The 20,255-nt window shown below is 36.9% G+C and overlaps 1 protein-coding gene across 11 annotated transcripts in view; it reads left to right on the top strand.

The window, feature by feature from the left end:
* The window catches only part of RALGPS2 (Ral GEF with PH domain and SH3 binding motif 2), a 153,805-nt gene that overhangs the window by 22,701 nt on the left and 110,849 nt on the right, over window positions 1-20,255 (top strand). For all 11 annotated transcript variants that reach the window (XM_039255419.1, XM_039255416.1, XM_039255415.1 and 8 more), the window contains 3 exons: window positions 9,089-9,234; window positions 14,954-15,058; window positions 16,427-16,477. In XM_039255419.1, coding sequence (XP_039111350.1) covers window positions 9,178-9,234; window positions 14,954-15,058; window positions 16,427-16,477 — 213 coding nt within the window. In that variant the 5' untranslated portion in view covers window positions 9,089-9,177. The remainder of the gene's footprint in view (window positions 1-9,088; window positions 9,235-14,953; window positions 15,059-16,426; window positions 16,478-20,255) is intronic.

Genomic DNA, 20,255 nt, shown 5'->3' with positions numbered 1-20,255 from the left:
TCATTGTCACACATCTTGTGTGTGTATGTAATGCCTGGAAAAAAATATAAAGGTCTTTAATCATTTGTTAAGTGATCTAGCAAACACTCTTGCTGGGAAACAGTTTAGTTCTTTTGACATTAGGCTTCTAATTGTGTAGATTAATTTAGACATTTTCAACTGCTTTTTTCTTTTGCAACCTGGGTGGTGTGAAATTGCTAAACCTGCCCGTGTGATTGGCTTACAGTGATCGAAGTTTATCCAAAACTTGTCTTTTTTCCTTTACAGTTTGGTGTGTTCTTATCCATGTGAATTGCTGTTGTTTAAAAAACTTGCTATCTTTCGATTAAGAATGAATTGTAGCTTAGATTTTTTTTATCACTTATTCTGTATTACTAGGGATAAATGGAATAATTTCAAGTTTTGAATAAATTCATAAAATAGTTTATAATATGTATGTTTAATATACACTTAGAAATTAGTTGGTCATCATGCTGAGAGGTGTCTCTCTTAAAGGGCCCCTCATCATTAAATTCAGTGGCTTAGTGTTGCCATCTATTTGTAGGTTTATCTTTTTTTGTCCTAAGAGATACAATTATTATTAGTTAACATGTTTACACATTTAGATTTATTTCTAAGAAATGAATACTTTTTAAGTAAAAATGTTTTTAGTCATTTAATAAATTTCTTTTCCAGTGTACTTTGGTCTTAAATATACTTTTAAAATCCTTTATTTAGATAAATAGTTTACTCTTTCTGATCCATTGATTTATACTGTAATTTTCACATGCTTCTGGAATTTAGAAGTAGAAGAAGGGCTCTTAGAGGTGTGCCCCCCCGCCCCTTCCTTTTTTTCTTTTTAAAGCCACATCACTGATAGATGGACTTGGTACCTCTGCTTAAATATCAGCAAAGTTCTTTGCTCAAGGCCTTACAGCTGGATGATAGTGGCCTAGACTAAGATTTAAATCCAGGGCTTTCTGATTCCAAAATCTGCATTCTTTCCATTATACTATGCCATTTCTAGATGCATGGAAGTTTTCCTGTATGATTTTTTGTACTTGTTACAAAATCTCTCTGAGGTATATTTTATCATCTCTTATTTATAAGTGAAGAAACCAAAGTTCAGTGATACTTACCCAGCATAATACACTTAGTTAAAGCCCTGGAATTGGTATTCCGTATCTCATGATTTTACCACTGAACTGCTTTCTCTGCTCCTTGGTCAGGAGTGGTAGTGGGGAGTTATGGGGCGGGGGGTGTGGTTCATAAATTGACATGAATTCTGTTCACTTTTTAAAATGTCATCTGAGTTTGCCATTTCCATAGCATCAGGGCTTCTGAATTAGGAACTAGTGATGGCGGGATGAAGGTGATCGAAGTGAAGGGGGTACAGTGTGACTGTGGGAGAGTTGCACAACCGAAAACTAGGAGAGGGTCCTTGAGAGCAGAGATTGGAGAAGCTTGGGTGGGAAAGGGGCCTGCACGGCACTTGAGATACTTCACTCTTTTTGGCAAAAGGTGGAAGAGAGTTGTTTACTGCTTGCCTTCCCTAAGACCCTGTGGCACACCTGTGGCATAGTAAACCTTGAAATACTGGTTTTAGTGTTATAAGGTTACTTCCCTGTTTAGAAACCTTCCATCATTCCTTGTCCCTTCAACAATTCCTTGCTTGTCCTTTCCAATCTCAATTTTCCCATTCAACAGTTGAGACTCTCCATAGTCTGGTCCTGTCACTTCTTAGAACTTTTCCAGAGTCCGTTGCAAAGGTTCTCCTGAGCAAGCAGGCCAGCACTCCACACTGGACCTCCTCTCTTTTCATCGTCACTTTTAAATTTGCACCCTCATTTATCGTACTTTTACCTCTCCTGTCTTCCAGTCCTTCAACTTGTCTTTCTTTATAAACCTAAGCATTATTTCTTCCTGTAGAAATCATGTGACTCTTTAAGCTGAATAGAAATATAACACATAGTAGTTTTCTGATGATTTCATTTCCTGCTCTTTTTCCCTCTAGTCATATTATGACTTACTCAGAGTAGGAACGATGTTCTGGTTTTCCATTTCTGCTTTCTTTCTTCCCTCATTTTGTTTCCCTACTATTCCTTCTCCCCTCCACCCTTCCTTTCCCTCTTCCCCACCTTCCTCCTTTGTTCTGGTTTTTTTCTGTCTATCCATTTATCAGTTCATATGTCTTTTTGTCTTTTGTTTTTTCTCTTCATCTGTCTTCCCTTTTTTCTTCCAATCCAGCTGCCTGTCCCTACTGTGCAAGCTTGGGCAAGTTACCTCACCTCTCCCCTCTAAAAATAGGGTATAATGTTCTTACTTCATAGAGTTGTTTTGATGATCAAGTGAATTTTTATGAAAAAGTTCTTAGCAGACCTGCCATGTAATAAGCACTCTAGAAGTTAGCTTTTGTTGTGATTGTTGTACTGTTTTGTGTATTCCAATATATAAAACAAATGATAGTATTTTCTATAAAAGAAGTAGTTTTCCCCTTTTTTTGCAAATAAAACTAGGTGGTTATTTTTAAAAGTAGTTACAGAAGTTAGTTTTGAACTTTTAAACACTTTGATAATCTAAAAACAATCATATCAGCAGTCATGACTAAGATAATTATTTCTGCTTTCAAATAAATTAGTTTTTCATGTATTACATTCTTAATTGCTTGCCATACAGACCAATTTTTGTGGTAATTTCTTTGTCTAAAGGTGTATTTTGCCTTCTCTTAAATGTGAATTTAGATGGGTATGGAATTCTAAGTTGACAGTTACTTTCTTTCGGCACTTTGAAGATATTTTCTCCTGTGTGCATTGTTTCTGTTGAGAAGCTTCCCATTTAATTTTGTTTCTATGTAAGTAAAGTGACTTATTCCACTTTTAAAACAAATATTCTCCAGGTTAGAGTGATGTATTTAGAATATGATTCTTTTATTTTTTCTGCTCAAGGTTTGTGATTCCTGAATATGAAGCTTATATCTTGCCCATATTCTGGGAACTTGTCAACCTTTATCTCTTTAAATATTGCCTTTTATTATCTCTCTTCCTTTGGAACTTCTCTTAGACTGTGCTATATCTTACTATTCTGTTTTTCTTTTCTCTTGATCTCTATGCATTTTCCATATAATTCTTTCTACAGAATTTTTGCATAATTTCCTTTCTCTCTGCTGCTTCACAAATTCTCTTTAGTTTTGTTTAATCTGATGCTTAATTCTCTAGCGGCTATATTTCTTTTTAAAAAAAGCATTTTTAGGGGCACCTGGGTGGCTCAGTCAGTTAAGCATCTGACTTCGGCTTAGGTTATGATCTCATGGTTTGGGCTCTCTCATGAGAGCCCCACATCGGGCTCTGTGCTGACAACTCAGAGCCTGGAGCCGCCTTCAGATTCTGTATCTACCTCTCTCTCTCTGCCCCTCCCATGCTTATGTTCTGTCTCTCTGTCTTTCAATAATAATAAAAATGTTAAAAAAATAAACTAAAAAAGCATTTTTATTTGGTTTTCCAACAAATGTTTGTCTTGCTTTTTTCACAACGTATTTTCAGTTTCTTCTTTTAAGACTGCTGATTTTAATGTTTCCTGTTTTATAGCCTTTATCCAATAAATTTTCATCTAAAGGTCTCAAAAGGTAATCCTAATAATTGTGTTTCCTGCTTATACTTACGGTGTGTCATTTGTTTATATAGTGGGTAAATCTTTCTCTTGAGCTTGCCGGTGGGGTTTTATTTGTACGAATCCACATTCATTGCCTTTTTGTTCCCTCTGTCTGTCTGGGATTCCAAGAGGCTCACTGGCTTCTGAACATATTTTTGCGGATTTCTTATCTTAAGGGGCTTGAACTGTGCTGGTAGCATGTATTCAAGGTCTGTATCTGCTGGGGTATCCCTACGATGACAGACTTTTATTTTGTAGACAAATTTGTGGACACTCTCCTCTAGCTTCAGTATTAAGTTCAGGCCCAAACAGACCAGTTTCTGTATCTTCTTTTACCAGTATACTTTCTCCCCCCCTTCTTTTTTTAAATAGACCATCTTATTATTGCTAGAGTTAAAAGATAATAACTCCATCTGGCTGGCTTTATTCTAGGTAAAGGTGTGGTGGGGTGAAGTGGGGAAGAGAGTGTGTGTTGTGGTTGCCTTTTCTATCCAACTGATATCAAAACTCAACTTACAATTGCTAAATTTCATTTGTACGAAGATTTTGTATTGTTTATCAGTTGTATTGCTGGAAATAGAAATCCTCATCATGTTCTTTTAAATGTGTGTAGTATTGTATGTAGTATTTGATTGTCCAATTCACCCTGTACTTTAATTGGACTTTTATATAATGTTACTCTGTGAGTGCTTTATTCAGTGATTCATTCACTCTTTTAACAGATACTTACTAAAGTAGGTAGTTGAGGATCAAGTATTGTGTTCATGTGCCTGAATGAAAAGATGAAAAATAATGGTTTTTCTGTCACGTTTTGTTTTAAATATGAGTCTTTAATATCAAGGAACATAAAGTTCATTAGGGAGAGATCTGTAAATAAACCAGTGTGAAAAGATGGCATTAAAATTTTGACAAAAGAGTGGTGGAAGCACAGTTTTATAGGCAAATCTCTCTCTGGGAGGCATTGGGGACTCCTATAATCCTGGATGTACATCAGAACTTTTTTCTTGTTTATTTCTTTTGTAATAACTTGAACTTTACAAGGGTGGCAAATGACAAAGATAATCTTGCTTAGTGTTACACTAGAAATGGTTTTAAGGGGCAACCATGTTTTTAGTAAACTTCTACTAGGATAGAATAATGGCTCTATTATTGAAACAAAGTACTGGGGAATTGAGATTCATCTCTCATTTTCTTAGATCAAAAAATTAAAGATGGCAGTGGGAGTTTAGCTGTCACAAATGCTGAAAGTTAGCTTGCCTTCATGCCATGATTTATAGGCTACTCCAGTCTTTGGGCCTTACATGAGTGTCTTATAAAGCAGGTCTTTAATATTTATTTAAAAATAAATGTTAAAGGAAAGCAAACTCTGTAATGAGTATTAAATATTGAACTTCAATTACAGTGTTTTAATTTTACCCCAATTTTTTTCTCATGAAAGGTTTAAGAATATTATAATAGGAAGGTTTAGTTCCTTTTTTTTGTCTTTTTTTTTTTTTTTAAGTTTATCTATTTATTCTGACAGAGATTGAGAAAGAGTCAGGGGCGGGGGTGGGGGTGGGGAATGGACAGAGAGAGAATCCCAAGCAGGCTACATGTTGTCAGAGCAGAGCCCGATGTGGGGCTTGAACCTGCATACCGTCAGATCATGATCTGATATGAAGTCGAACACTTACCCAACTGAGCCACCTAGGTGACCAAGGAAGGTTTAGTTTCTCTTGTTGAACCCGTTACTTCTGTTTTCATCTTTCTTATAATTGTCCATTTGAATTTCTTAATGTGGTTATATACAAGGGCATTAAAATGGTTTTCACTATTATAAATAGTGCTTGATTGAATAGCTTTACCTGTATAGTTTTTTCTCTTTCTCCAGAGTTTTCATAAGATGAATTTCTAGGACAGAGATTTTAAGCCAAAGTATATGAGAATATCAATTCTGTATTGTCTAAACGTTTCCAAAGAAATTGCTCTAATTAATTGCATTTTACTGCCATTTCCTTTATAGTTGCTTAACTTTTTGAGAATATGTTTTATAAAAGTATTAAATGTCTTTTGCATAATATTCCTAATGATGATAGCATAACTTATTTTAGAAAAGAATATGGATCTGCTGTTGTGAAATGAGATTAATTAGTGAGAAGTTGACACTGACTTTAATCCTTTGTTCATTTAGTTAAAAAGTACTGGTTTCTTGGTATGAATACCATTGAGAAGGTGGGATGTTTAGGAAGCTAAATGTGCCTGCAATTTAATAATCTAGTTCCATGACCTCAAACAAGGAACTAAAAATGTACACATTTCAGATTTCCTGTTTGGGGATTATATTGCTTGGAAAGAAGCAATATCCTTGTTTTTGGATTATAATTGTTTAGAAGGAAGCAATATACCTGTTTTGGGATTAAAACCCTAAAGACAGATTAACTGTCTTTGAAGTTTCAGAAGAGAATAAGTAGGAAATAATGAATTTAATTAAGTAGAGAGCTATTGTGATATTGGTAATGATTATGAATGGTTGTGTCATTTGTAGCTCTAGGAAAAGTAAACTATGTATTTGTCTTGTTTAACTTGAACTTTCCTGTGTGCAAAACATAGAAAGGTCTGAGATACATACTAAGAACGTAAGCCCAGTTTGTCTCTAAGGATTTAGCATTTTTATGATATCATGTAGTACATTTACAAATACTTCTTCAAGGTATGCTTTACTGTACTTATTTTTATATGTAATTAATTTTAAAACATTTTAATGGAATATTTGAATGGCATTTTAATTAAAACCAGGCAGAAAAAACTTTACTGTTATAGTTTAAAAATGTGTAATGTTTATTCTAGGTTAAGAAGAGTAGGTTAAGAATACGTTTCCTTTAACAATTTAATTAAAATCTTTTTCTTTAACACTAGGGGGCACTCTTGATTTATGGATTCATAAGATTAATTTAGGTTAATCTTTATGCATAGACTGGAGTGAAATGAAATTGTTTGAAAACATGTCATTGCAAACTGAATATTGACATCAGAGAGAATTTGGATTATCAAGCTCATTTTATATGGCATTGTAAACAAAAGTTGATCCTTAATAGTGGCATGAGAATAATGAAGCTTATAAAATGAAATGCTGTAGATTGGAGGAAATGAAAGTATTTCAGTGCTCTGTTTGTTTGCCTTCATATTGATTTTCTAAGTGGGTTCTAAATGGTTTTAAGAACCTATTATTTCTGATATCTTATTTTAAAAAAAGTCTAGCACCATGTTTTGTTCTTAGCAAGTACTTAATATACACCTAAAGAAATGAAGATAGTTGGTTTTTTTTTAATTTTCTTGATGTTTATTTATTACAGAGACAGAAACAGAGCATGAATAGGGGAGGGGCAGAGAGAGAGGGAGACACAGAATCAGAAACCAGCTCCAGGCTCCGAGCTGTCAGCACAGAGACCAACGCAGGGCTCAAACCCACGAACCATGAGATCATGACCTGAGCCAAAGTTGGATGCTTAACAGACTGAGCGACCCAGGCGCCCCTAAAGATAGTCTTAAGATATGACTGAAGGATGCTGTCATTAGTAATAATTTTTGAGCATTTGAAAACCAAAATGTCTTGCTACATTCAGGAGACATATTTTAAGCATTTTCACTCACTGTGTCTTCAATTGGGATTTTGGAGACGCCCACCAACATGTATTTTGCCAGAGATGTATTTCTAGTTTTTTTGTCTTAATTCGAAGACTGTGGAACTTCAGCCTTGTGTGGATTAAGTAGACAAAATCTGCATCATCATGATTGCACACTTAGCATGTGTCAGCACTGTTTTATGGGCTTTGCATATATTCATTTCTCCTCACCACAACTCTGTGTGGTAGGCACTTACTGTTATCTTAGTTTAATAGGTAAAGAAATTGAGCCCAGAAAAGTTTGCTGGGTTCAAACTTAGGCAGTCTTGTTCTAGAATCTGCTTCTACATCACTGTCATCCTCTGTTGCTTATCCAGAGAGAGGAAGCTTAGCGTCAAGAGAATTATTATTGCTATTCAGACTCAGTTTTTAAAGTCAGTGTAATTTAAAATATCTAATTTATAGACACTTACCATTTCTCTTATGAAAAAGGATCATTGAAATTCAGAGTTAGAAAGGTGCCTTAGAGTCCTGTCATTTTATAGAGAGGAAGAAATTCCATTCTAGAAAGGTGAATTTACCAACACAGTGCTACACAACAAGTTACTTGTGGAAAGGGATGGGAAGCTCAAGTAAATATTCTGACTTACGGTAAAATGGAAAGAAATGTGATGTTGTGGAAATATTTGACTAGAATTTTAGATGGCTTGAATTTTATTCTCGCCTTTCCTCATTTACCATCCTGCGTCATCAGAGGCTTTGTTTCTTTGTGCTGCGTGAGTATAAGTCCTCCTTAATTTAGTTTTCCTGCTAGTTGTGAAGATCAGTGAGATAATGACTGAAGATACTCTGTAAACTTTATTTTTTTTCTTTTTTTCTTTTTTAATGTTTTTTATTTATTTCTAGGAGAGAAAGAGAGAGACAGCGTGAACAGGGGAGGGTGAGAGAGAGAGGGAGTCACAGACTGAAACAGGCTCCAGGCTCTGAGCTGGCAGTCAGCACAGAGCCCGACGCAGGGCTCGAACCCACGAACCGCGAGATCATGACCTAAGCGAAAGTCAGACGCTTAACCGACTAAGCCACCCAGGCACCCTGTAAACTTTAAAACTCTATGCAAATAAACATATATTGTGGTCTTTGACACGTTCTGTAATATTTTATTTTTAATTATTTGTGGTATCTTTGTAAACCAGTTTGTCAGCAGTGATCAGCTTAGTATTGCTGATTTGTAGATGTCTTTTATTTTATTTATTTATCTTTTAAATATTTTTTAATGTTTTATTTATTTTTGAGAGAGACAGAGAGCATGAGCCGGGGAGGGTCAGAGAGAGAGGGAGACACAGAATCAGAAGCAGTCTCCAGAATCTGAGCTAGCTGTCAAAATAGAGCCCGATATGGAGCTCAGACCCACAAACCATGAGATCATGACCTGAGCCGAAGTCGGACACTTAACCAACTGATCCACCCAGGCGCCCCTGTAGATGTCTTATAGATCTCTAAAAAATTTATTGCGTTATGCCCTGTGTTACTTTGCCACATGTTGTTTTACACTTTTTATTTACTTAAAACTAAAAAAGGGTTTTTGGCTTTTTCTCACACTAAGTGAAAAGTCACACTTGTGCTTTGCAGATGAACAACATACCAGTAGCCTGTATTGAATGCTGCCCATGTGGTGTTTCTGACCATTTGGAAAGAGCATCCAGGATTGTCCTCAAGCCAGATTTAGTGACTTACCTGAAATAAAAAAGAGTTCAGTAAAGTGGAAATGTTTTATTTCTTGGCATGGTGATAGGCATGGATTTGCTTTCTTAAACTTACAATAAGACATAGAGTAAACATTTTCTGTTTATTTTTTACAGGAATAATAATGTATTTGTGGCCTTGGACATGAAGCAGTCAGTCTTCTGTTACTGTTAACATAGCGTCAAGGACTGATGTTGTGGGAAGCATGGACCTCATGAACGGGCAGGCAAGCAGTGTTAATATTGCTGCTACTGCTTCTGAGGTAAGAATTCTCAGGTTAGCTGTAGAGTTTCTTACCTGGCATTCTGATTTTTCAAGCATTATAGTTGGTCAAAGACTTAAATCAGAATTTGAGAAAAGGGCTACAAATTTGTTAATTTTTAAAAAACTTTTATTTTTTATTTATTTTTAAATGTTTATTTTTGAGAGAGAAAGAGAGCAAGTGGGGGAGGGGCAGAGGGAGAAAGAGACAGAGGACCCAGGCAGGTTCTGTGCCGACAGCAGAGAGCTCATGCAGGGCTCGAGCTCACCAACCTCAAGATTCTGGCCTCAGCAGAGATCAAGTGTCAGATGCTTAACCAACTGAGCCCCCCAGGTGCCCCCCAGAAACTGTTTTAATTGTGTCATTCACATGTTCTATACGCCTTAGAAATAGTTAATCCTTATTCACTTAAGCTATGTGACAAATCATGATTACTTAAAACTTTTTCTTGAGTTTAGTTTAAAATTTTTTTAATGTTTATTTATTTTTGAAGAGACAGAGAAAGAGAGAGCCCAAGCATGAGCCAGGGGAGGGGCAGAGAGAGGAAGACACAGAGTCTGAAGCAGGCTCCAGTCTCTGAGTTGTCAGCACAGAGCCTGACACAGGTCTTGAACCCACAGATCATGAGATCGTGACCTGAGCCAAAGTTGGACGCTTACCTGACTGAGCCACCCAGTTGCCCCTTGGTTTAGTTTTAAAGGATACATGAAATGTATATATACATACATTAGAATGTCCTTTTAGGATCTTTTTACATTACATGAACCTTGAGGACAGTAATAGAAGTGAGAATAAAAGATTCTTTTTTTTAGAATCATATCATTTTGAACACTGTCCAGATCCCTTGATTCCAAATCTCTTGAAGGAGATCAAAAACCAAGAGGCCAAAATGTTGGAAGGGATGTAGCTTAGAGTGTAAAGATGCAGGTGATGACTGAACTGGATGCCCATCTCTCTCGTTAATGTGTTGGGATTTTATTTGTGCCTTGTGTTTTTTCTTTTTTGCTTTGTCTTTAAATCTAGGGTACTTGCCTGCTTTCCTTCTAGCTTTAGCAACCAGCTCCTGTATTTCTCTTTTATTTTTCTGCTGTTGTAGAGGATGAGAATAATGTTTATGACCTTTTAACATCTTGGCCTCAAAGTTCCTTAATAACTTAAACTCCATTTTGCCCCAGCCAGTTACTTAGGCCTTCTTGTCAATGAAAATTTTCTAAGTCTGTGGTTTCGATTATTTTTCTTACGCTGATGATTTCTGCATTTCTATCTCTAGCTCTAGCTTCCCTCATACATTTGCATTAAGCATTTCTGATGAATCAGATATTTTATGTATAATACAAAGAAAATGAAGTTACTTGTTACTATTCTGCTGTACAACCTCTAAAGAAAATAGTCCAGCCCTTTTCTCTGTCAATCACATTACCATTTCCCGTTACTGTCTGTATCAACATTATTTCCCTGGCCATCTAAGTTTAATCTTTAGATTTGTAATTAACTCACTTCTCCTTTGTTTATCACAACCTGTTTTCTTATCACGGCAGGGAGAGTACACGAGCAGAACAGAAGTTCCAGTTCTATAATGTAATCATGGAAGCGACATCCCATTCTCTCTGCCATATTCTGTTGGTTAGAAACAGGTCACAGTGCTGCCCACACTCAAGTGGAGGGAATTCCACAAGGGTGTGAGCGCCAGGAGACGCAGCCCTTGGCAGTTGTGCGAGAGCCTGGCCAGCACACCCCTCTCCAGGATCCGGCCCTTTTCTCCTTGTTTCTACCAGCACCATCTGAGTTTGGCCATTATTTCTTGTCTAGATCATTGCAGCAGCCTTTTAGCCTGATCTTGCACTTCCGTTCTCTGCTGTTTTTGGTCTATTTAACTATAATTCAACCTTAATATTCTTAAAATACAGCTCTTAGGCTTTATTGTATCCTCAGATTGTCCGTGGTTCCCCATTGCCTATTAATTAAATACAAATGACCCTAAACCTTTTATTTAAGACTTTCCTCAAAATGGCTCTAAATTTTCTTTTTAATAGATTTAATTCTTGATAATTATTAACTTGAAATTTCATTCTATTGAAAGAATACTATATCTTGCTGATGTTTGTATAAACCGTTCTTTTCCTACTTTGGTTGCAGCCTTGTCTATCAGTTTTCCTCCACGGGGCTTCTCTTCCCACTACAGTGTGCCCCTCTCTCTCACCGCACACAAAAAAATACATTTTGGCTATCTTTCAAAACCTATTTCAAATGTTATACTTTCAGTAAAGTTTCGTCCTGATCCCCTCAACAGAAAGAAGGGTTCCTATTTTGAAACTATCACTTAAAAAAATCCCACTCTTAAAATAATTTTTTTTCATAAGTGTATATATCACTTTTCTTCTGCCTTGAGACAGGAATTATTATATATTTGTATATATGTTTATATCATATGTATGTTCACCACGTGTTTTTATAACCATATTTTTGAATTTGTTAAATGTAAATGTGTATATATGCAGGATATTTATAATTCTATATACTGAAACATTTGGTCTAATATAAGAAACAGTATACAATTATTAAATAAAATAGATCATTTTACTGTAAAAAAAAAAATCTGCCCTAAAAGTGAATGAACTACATCAGGTCTTGATGTAATACAGTTTAGCTTATGGTAAGTGGAAAAAGCTGTCTTTTAAATTGTCCTATGCTGTGGTAAGAAAGTGAAATTTTTAAATGGATATTTTTTGCCTTCTATTAAATTGTGGATCTATTAACATATCCACGCAAATGTCCCATAAATCTGATAAGCTTATACAATGGAGAAAATACTTGATCTGGGTGATTGACTTCCTTCCCTATCTTAACAAAGCTTCTGAGATCAGAAGAGTTGCAGTGAATTTTTTTTCCAGATATTTAGAGGTGTCACCGGTTTTAGTCTTGTCTCGAATAAAGAATTATTACTATTCTCTTAGTGGACAATATGCTTAAGTAGTGCATAGCTTATTAGTACCAACTTATTTATTGGTATTGGGGAAGCAAATAGATACTGCTCGTAATTTCTTAAGCCTCTCCTATAATGGCTTGTAAAAAGGAAAAAAAGAAAGTGATTACTTCTTTTGGTAAGCAATAAAATTGCCTTTATGATTTGCTAACTTGTCTTGAATGAGTTAAAAACTTGGAGAAAATTACCAAGTTATGTTTAAAATTAATGTCTCTACTTGACAGAATGTATTTGGTTATTGGGGCAGTAACTGATGTCTGTTTGAATGTTTGAGATTGTAAATATACAAATAAATTTCTAACTTAATCTTGGGATATAAAATAATACTGTTGACATACTATATTCAAAATTACAGAGAATAAACATGAAATAAAATACATATAAAAAATGATTATGAGACTTTGGGTTTCTGCTCAGATAGAGGTTGGAATTCATCACTCCTTTCTGTCCTCACAACATGAATAAAACCCTGAAAATCAGGAACTCTTCTTCGCTCTCAGAAAATTGATGTCACAGAGCAAACTGACAGTGATGACCCAAAAACTGGAGAGAGGCAAATAGAGAATTTACCAAGAGCATAAATCACTGTAGCCAGAAAAGGATAGGAAAACTTAAGCTGTAGTTGACAAATTGCTGGAGGCATTGTGTAGACTAGCAACTAGCTTCAAATTAGAAACTCCTGAGGCCCAGGCTTAGGTTCTTCCAACTTCCACCTTTGTGTTTTACCTGTAGAAGCTCCATCAGGTTCTCACAGTGAAGATCAGGGAAAAATACCCTCTTGCTTCTGGCAGGGGGAGGGGAAGATAATAATTTTGAATTGTACCCAGTACATTCCGTTCTCCCCTGACCTCAAGGTAAACCCCTTTACCAGAGACCTACTTGGGGCAAGAGACATAACCCATCACCAGCCTTCCTTTCTCACTTTCTCAGGGATTGGTGGTGATGGTGGGGTACTGAGAAGTACTTGAGGTCATAGCCCAAGGGCATAAGCTCACAAAAAGACCTGACTGTAGGGCTTATAGAACACTTCTTACCCCCCCACCCCCATGCTTTACCACCACATTGGTAGGGCCCCTGTGTAAGGATTATAGCTGAAGGAACTGCAAGACACAGATTCTAAGAAGGAGTTTCTAGGGAAACCCGAAGAGGGACAATGGGGGACAAAAAGAAGGACACTAGAAGAATTGAAGAGTAGACACCTCAAGTACGTAAACAGTAAACACAGCATAACTCCTACCTGCAGAAGCATAAATCCTTACACTAAAGGCCTGTTTACCTCAGTGCCTGTTACTCAGTACATTATGTCAGGTTTTCAGCAAATTACAAAGCATGCTAAAAGGTAAGAAAAAGGCATAGTCTGGAGAGACAAAGCAGGTACAAGAGCCGGACTCAGATATGGCAGAGATTTTGAATTTCTCTCTGGATAATTAAAATAATTATGATTAATAATGCTAAGGGCTCTAATGGAAAAAATGGACAACTTGTAAGAACAGATGGATAATGTAAGCAGGAATACCAAAATTCTGAGAATTAAAAGAAACTATTAGAAATCAGAAACATTGTGTTAAAGATGAAGAATGACTTTGATTGGCTCACCAGTAGACTGGTGGCTAGTAGTTAGTCAACAAAAGAATTAGTGGTCTTGAAGCTATGTCTGTAGAAGCATCCCAAACTGAAATGGAGAGAAAATAGAATGAAAAAAATAGAGTAGACTATCCAAGGACTGTGACAATGACAGAGGGTGTAACATGCACGCAGTGGAAACCAGAAGATGAGAAAGGGGCCGAAGAAATATTTGAAGTAATAATGGTTGAGAATTTTCCCAAATTGACAGATCCTTTCCTTTGAAATGATTTTGATACTTAGCTGCTAATGAAAGTGAGAGAAAACATAAAAATGAGGCATAATGACAACTGTCCAAAAACTGATGGATAACAGCTGGTAGTTTGACATACGTTATTTATACATTGGTAACTGAAACTTTGGTGAATTTTTTATGCCATTACATGTAGCTTGATATCCTGCCACTATTTCCTAGAGAATGATCGAAATGTTGTTACAGCGATGCAACCAGCTGAGGCAGAGTACATTTTTTATCTCATGGTACAGACAAAGTGGAAATTGAATAGAAATAAACTTTTCACAGCCAAAATCCACCTATTGTCTTATATGTAATAACAGCAAATTCAAACTTAAAATAGTAACCTTAAAACAGAAAACCCTCCACTTTGTAATATAATATTATGGAAGAATAGTATCAATTGTACTGTTACAGACAGACATCACTTAACAAGTATGATTGGATTACTTAATAAAGTTCTGAATGTTTTCTTATGGTTTAAGTTATGAAAATAATTTGTCTTTTTCTTCAAAACAGTTGTTTAAAAATTATAAATAGAGGTAGTCTTCTCCCCTAACTTGCTTTTACCGCATTTGAGAATCATCAGACTTGTTAAAATCTTTTGTTTCTGTCAGAAATGATAGGATGTCAGGATGAGGAAACTGACAGACAAGAAAATGACTCACTTAAGTACCTAGAAATTTAAAAAGGTTAGATTTTCAGTTGTCGGACCCTTTATCTGGTGCTTTTCCAACTGAGCAGCATGTTGTACGCAGTTTTTTAGTGTTTGTTGACCTACTGTTTTCAGTTTCCTCAGTGTTTAAGGCCAGTGGGGCTGTTGTGGCACTCACTGTGACACGGTATGAAAATGACTGCATTTTCTTTCAATTTAACAGAAAAGTAGCAGTTCCGAATCATTAAGTGACAAAGGTTCTGAACTGAAGAAAAGCTTTGATGCTGTGGTATTTGATGTTCTTAAGGTTACACCAGAAGAATATGCGGTAAGCCTCCCCCCTCCCCTTCCTCCAGCTTTTGCACATAACTTACACATTGATGGGGTTGAGCTAGAATTTGCAAGGCACGGCAGAAGGAGGTGGTTACAAACAACTGGAAGCAGGAATCGATGGAGAGACTAGCCCAGCAGTGGAGCAAGCAGAGGAGTGAAATGGGGAAGGGAAGAAGAGCTGGGCAGAGGGTTAGAGCAGCTTCCTGCGTTACAGTCTCGCTTGGCAATAATGAGTAAGTACTTAGCACCTAAAACTCATGTAACATTGTGTGCTACTCAAAAAACCAAAACAGCACACACATTAGGGGGAAAAAATGTCAGTATTTAACCTTTGTGCTGATTGCTTCCGTCTCTCCCTGTACCACCTCCCCAAGCCAACTGTGCCTTCTTGACCTGTGTGAGAAGTATTTTGAGTTCTTTGTAGATTAAAAAAACTGAAAAATGAAGTTTGAAGTCATTATTGTGATACCATGAAAGATACCGTTTAATTTTTCTTTCTCCATTAACATGTTAATAGCATCTATTGATTTCCTGACATTGAACCACTCTTGCATTCCAGGAGTAAACTATATTTAATCATAACATGTTATTCTTTGGTATGATGTTGGGTTTTGTTTTACACTTGTAGCCTTAAGTGAGATAGAGATAGCTCCATAGCCCTGTGCAGCGAGCCCTTAGATATGAGTTGCCACTGATACAATTTCATTGATTCTTACAAATGGGGAAGAACACCTTTATATTAATATCAGATTTTATATTACTGTTATAGGAAATACAATTAAATAGTCACAATAATACTGCACCATGAACCATTAGATCTGATTTTTGGTTTTGATTTTGAGTTAATGTATAACTGTGCTGTGTCCAAGTCCTTAAATTGTTTTTCTTTTCTTTTTTTTAATTTTTAAAAAAATATTTATATTTATTTTTGAGAGAGAGAGACAGACAGAACATGAGTGGGGGAGGGGCAGAGAGAGAGGGAGACACAGACCTTGAAGCAGGCTCCAGGGTCCGAGCTGTCAGCACAGAGCCCAGTGTAGGACTCCAACCCATGGATTACGAGATCATGACCTGAGACGAGGTTGGATGCTTAACTGACTTAGCCACCCAGGCGCCTCTTTTTATTTTATTTTCTAATTTTACTTCATTTATCTCACAAGAAAATATGAATAGGCATGAGATCACTTGAAATGATCATATTTAATGGTACAAGTGCTAAACTTTCATTTTCTGTAATCCCTTTTAAAAATGACTCTTAAGTAAAATTTTGAGTATTCAATATATTGTAGTATAGAATATAATTCTAATTTAGAATATATGTCATGTCCTAGAAGAAATTGTCATTTTTTACTTTTTATTTCAGGGTCAGATAACGCTAATGGATGTTCCAGTATTTAAAGCCATTCAACCAGATGTGAGTAGTTTTAAGAACTTTCCTTTTAAATATACAGAATGGTCATTAATAGTATCCCAAATTAAGAGGTTTTAGAAATGTCAGATTCATATTAATGTTTAAATGTTTATAGCTTTTGATGTGACTGTCCATATACTATTCAGGCCTCAGAAAGTCATATGGCAGTCATAGACACAAATCACTGAGTCATAGGTGGGACCGATGAATCATCCTGGGTTAGTAGGCTTCCTCACTCTTCTTAGGAGGGGACTAGGCTTAGGGTGAATGGGACACCCAAGACTTTGAAGCTTTTTCATGGAAGAATGAGAATAAGAAACAGGGTTTCACAACTCACCACCGCAGTCTTTTCCTTTACTTTATTTATGACTTTACAATATGACTGTGTGTTAACATTTTGGAGGGAGGTGGGAGGATCAAGCAAAGCATTTTTTGCTTTTATTAAAAAGGGACTGACATTTATTATGCATCTACCTGCTGTAAGCTGTTTATTATGCTGTCTGTGCGTATGAATGTGACTGCGGTAGTGTCTATGTCACTGATGAGAAAACAGAATGACAGCTGTCCTTGCTGCACAACTAAGTGTAGGAATTGGGTTTCAGACTGGTACTTTTTCTACTCTTACCAAGAAAGAATGTAAGTGTGATTTTTTACCCCAAAAGCAAGTGATAATACCAATATTTAGTACCATAAGATAGATTTTCTTTTTATTCTTTTGGGAACAAAATGTCGTGTGTTTGTTGTGTAGAAAAGTGTGCAGTGGCCTTGACCACTGTGATTACTGTCGGGGTTAGAGAAAACGTCCGTGTCTTAAATGGTAGAGACCGTATTAGTCTTGTGATTTTCAAGTAAGTTAATGTCTTAGTATCTCAAGTTGGTCATTTACAAAAGGAAGGGGGGGGAAGGGGACTGGAGTGGTCTCTGAGTCCCTGTCATTTCCACAGTTCTATTTTCCTAACATTTGCCCTATACCATGAGGATTCTCTTAGTAGAAACGTTAGATTAGCGATAGGAGGAGCAATCTATTCTACACGTAAAGCACAAACAGAAAATGGCTTTTGTTTTTAAGTAACAAAAGCTGTTCATTTCCTCACATCCCTGAACAAAAGAAACTAAATTCTTTACAAAAATTACACTTTTTTTGCCCTGAAATTCAGCCATCTTATCCATAGACATATTTTTTTCTTTTGGGTAAACTGCAGTGACCATATTACTGTTCCATAGGAGAGTAGTCCTACCCATTGGAAGTATAGTGTGAGCCACTTATATAACTTTACATTTTCTAGTAGCCACATTATGAAGTAGAAATAAGACAGATGAGGATGTTTGGGTGGCTCAGTCAGTTGAGCATCTGACCTGAGGTCATGATCTCAGGACTCGTGAGTCCAAGCCCCATGTCAGGCTCTGTGCTGACCACTTAAAGCCTGGAACCTGCTTCAGATTATGTGACTCTCTCTCTCTCTGCCCTTTCCCCCGTCCCCCTGAAAAATAAGCATTGAAATTTTTTCTAAATAAAAAATTAAACAGATGAAATTAGTTTTAATAATTTTATTTAACCTACAACATCCAAAATATTACCAGCTTGACTTAATCAGTATAAAATTATTGAGTATACTAGGACCTTGAAATTCAGTGTGTCTTGTATAGTTACGGCACAGTTTTATTTGGAGTAGCCACATTTCAAGTACTCAATAGCTGTTTGTGACTAGGTGCTTTGCACGTTGAAGCTCTAGATAATTATTATTGAATACATGGAATTCAAGTCAGTATGGGAGTTTTGTATTTTCCTGGGACATCTGACGCTACTTTGTGGAAGTCAGAAGTGAACCTTAAAATTCCCTTGGCCCCACTTTCTTGTCTAACTTAATACTAGTCTCCTTGATTTTTTTTTTTAAACCTCCTAAGTATCTTATCTATCCATTTTCTCTCTACTTCCAACACCCCAATCCAAGATACCATTTTATCTGAGCTGTAGTGTCTTCTTACTGAATGATCTACCTGCATCCATAACCCTTCTAAACTCTTTTCTATCTAACACCTGTGGTAATGTTGTTGAATGTGTAAATCTGCTCATATGATCCCTCTGCTTAAAACACTTCAGTGACTTTCTGAGGATGAAGACAAACTACTCTAATATGGTCCACAAATCTCCTCCTAGTTTTGCCTCCTTATACATTTTCTACCTCTTCCTGGTCTAACTACACTGGCCTTTTTATCCCTGTCACCACTGAGCCTGTGTATATCCTCAGTAAGTCCTAGTCATCCTTCAGTTGTCAGGTCAGGTTTGACTCTCTCAGGAAAGCTTTTCCTGTCCTCCCAGAGGTTCACCTGGCGCACTCTGCTTCTTCACTGCCCTTGTCAGTTGCAAGCTTCCATTTATGTTTTGTGATTCAACAAGTAATAGCTGAGCGTCTATTATGTGCTAGGTGCTGGTTTCATTACTAGAGATATAGCAGTGAACAGACTAAAATTCCTGCCCTGGTGGATTTTATATTTGTGTGAGGTGAGCTAGATTGTGTGTCATGAAAAACATAAAAGCAACCAGAAGAGAATAGAGAGTGAGGACAGTGAGGATTTTGATTGCAGATGGCGTGGTTTCAGGAAGCCTTCCCTGGGAAGGTGCCATCTGAGCAAAGGCCTGAAGGAAGTGAGAGAGTGAATCCTGGGTGTTTGGGGGGAGAGCGTTCCAGGCAGAGAACAGCCAGGGCGAAGGCCAGTGAGCCAGAGTCATGGAGGGAGGGGGGAGGGAAGTAGAGGGGGGAGGTAGAATGAGGGCTGGATAGTCCCGGGCCTTGCAGATCATTCCTCTGAGAAAGACGGGAGGTTCTGGGAGGGTTTTGAGTAGAGGAGTGGCAATTTCCGACTAAGATTCTCAGTAGCGCTTTAAGTTAGCTGTGGCTGCTGACTTGGGTACGGGGTTAGGAGCTGGTCTCAAGGTCTGAATCAAGAAGACCGGGTAAGAGAGCAAGGTGGCTTGGGTCAGGATGGGAGTGGAAGAGGTGGTGAGTTGTCAGACTCTCTGTGCAGGGGACGTTGAGGGTGCTGCTAGGGTTTTTGGCCTGATGGCAGAAGCGTGTACTTGATATTCTGTGAGATGGAAAATTATTATTGTGCTCATAACTCCTGGGGCTGCCATTCATATAGAATATTAGGTGCAGTGTTGCCTTGTGGAGAAAGGCCAGAGCTGCAGATTTGGAGGAAAGAGCAGGAGTTTGGCTTCGGACATGTTTGGGTTTACAAGTCTGTTAGAATGCTGAGTTAGGTGATGTATACTACATTACTTGTCCAGGTTGCAAGTGTAGTTGGAGAGAAGTCTCTGTAGAGACTTCTTGGGTGAGGTTACCAAGAAAGTGAATATAGATGAGAGAAGGGTCCTATTTAGTGTTTAGGTGGAATTAGCAAAAGATAAAGAAGCAGCAGTGAGTGATTTAGGAGGAAAATCAGGTTATTAGTATGGAATTAGGTGAGCCGAATGAAGGAAGTATTTTTAAGAGGGAAGGAGTGATGAGGTGTAAAGTGTGGTTAATCATGTGCTTATTTGATTAATTGCTTGCTGCTTCCACTAGGTTTTAAGCTACATGAAGGCAGAGACCAGAAATAATTTTGCTTCTACTATTTTATCTGCCTGGCATGTAGTGGGGCTCAATATTTTGAATGAGAAGATGAATACAGTGTTCAGTAAATACTTGTTCAGTGAAAGAATGTTTTCAGAAATTGAAGAAGTAACTGTTGAAAGAAATGATGTAGCACAAAAATATTCTTGTTATATATTAGTCTCAGA

Source organism: Hyaena hyaena, unplaced genomic scaffold (assembly GCF_003009895.1).
Source record: "Hyaena hyaena isolate Hyena2069 unplaced genomic scaffold, ASM300989v1 scaffold_525, whole genome shotgun sequence".
Lineage (NCBI taxonomy): Eukaryota > Metazoa > Chordata > Mammalia > Carnivora > Hyaenidae > Hyaena > Hyaena hyaena.
This window is presented reverse-complemented; position numbering and strand designations above follow the sequence as displayed.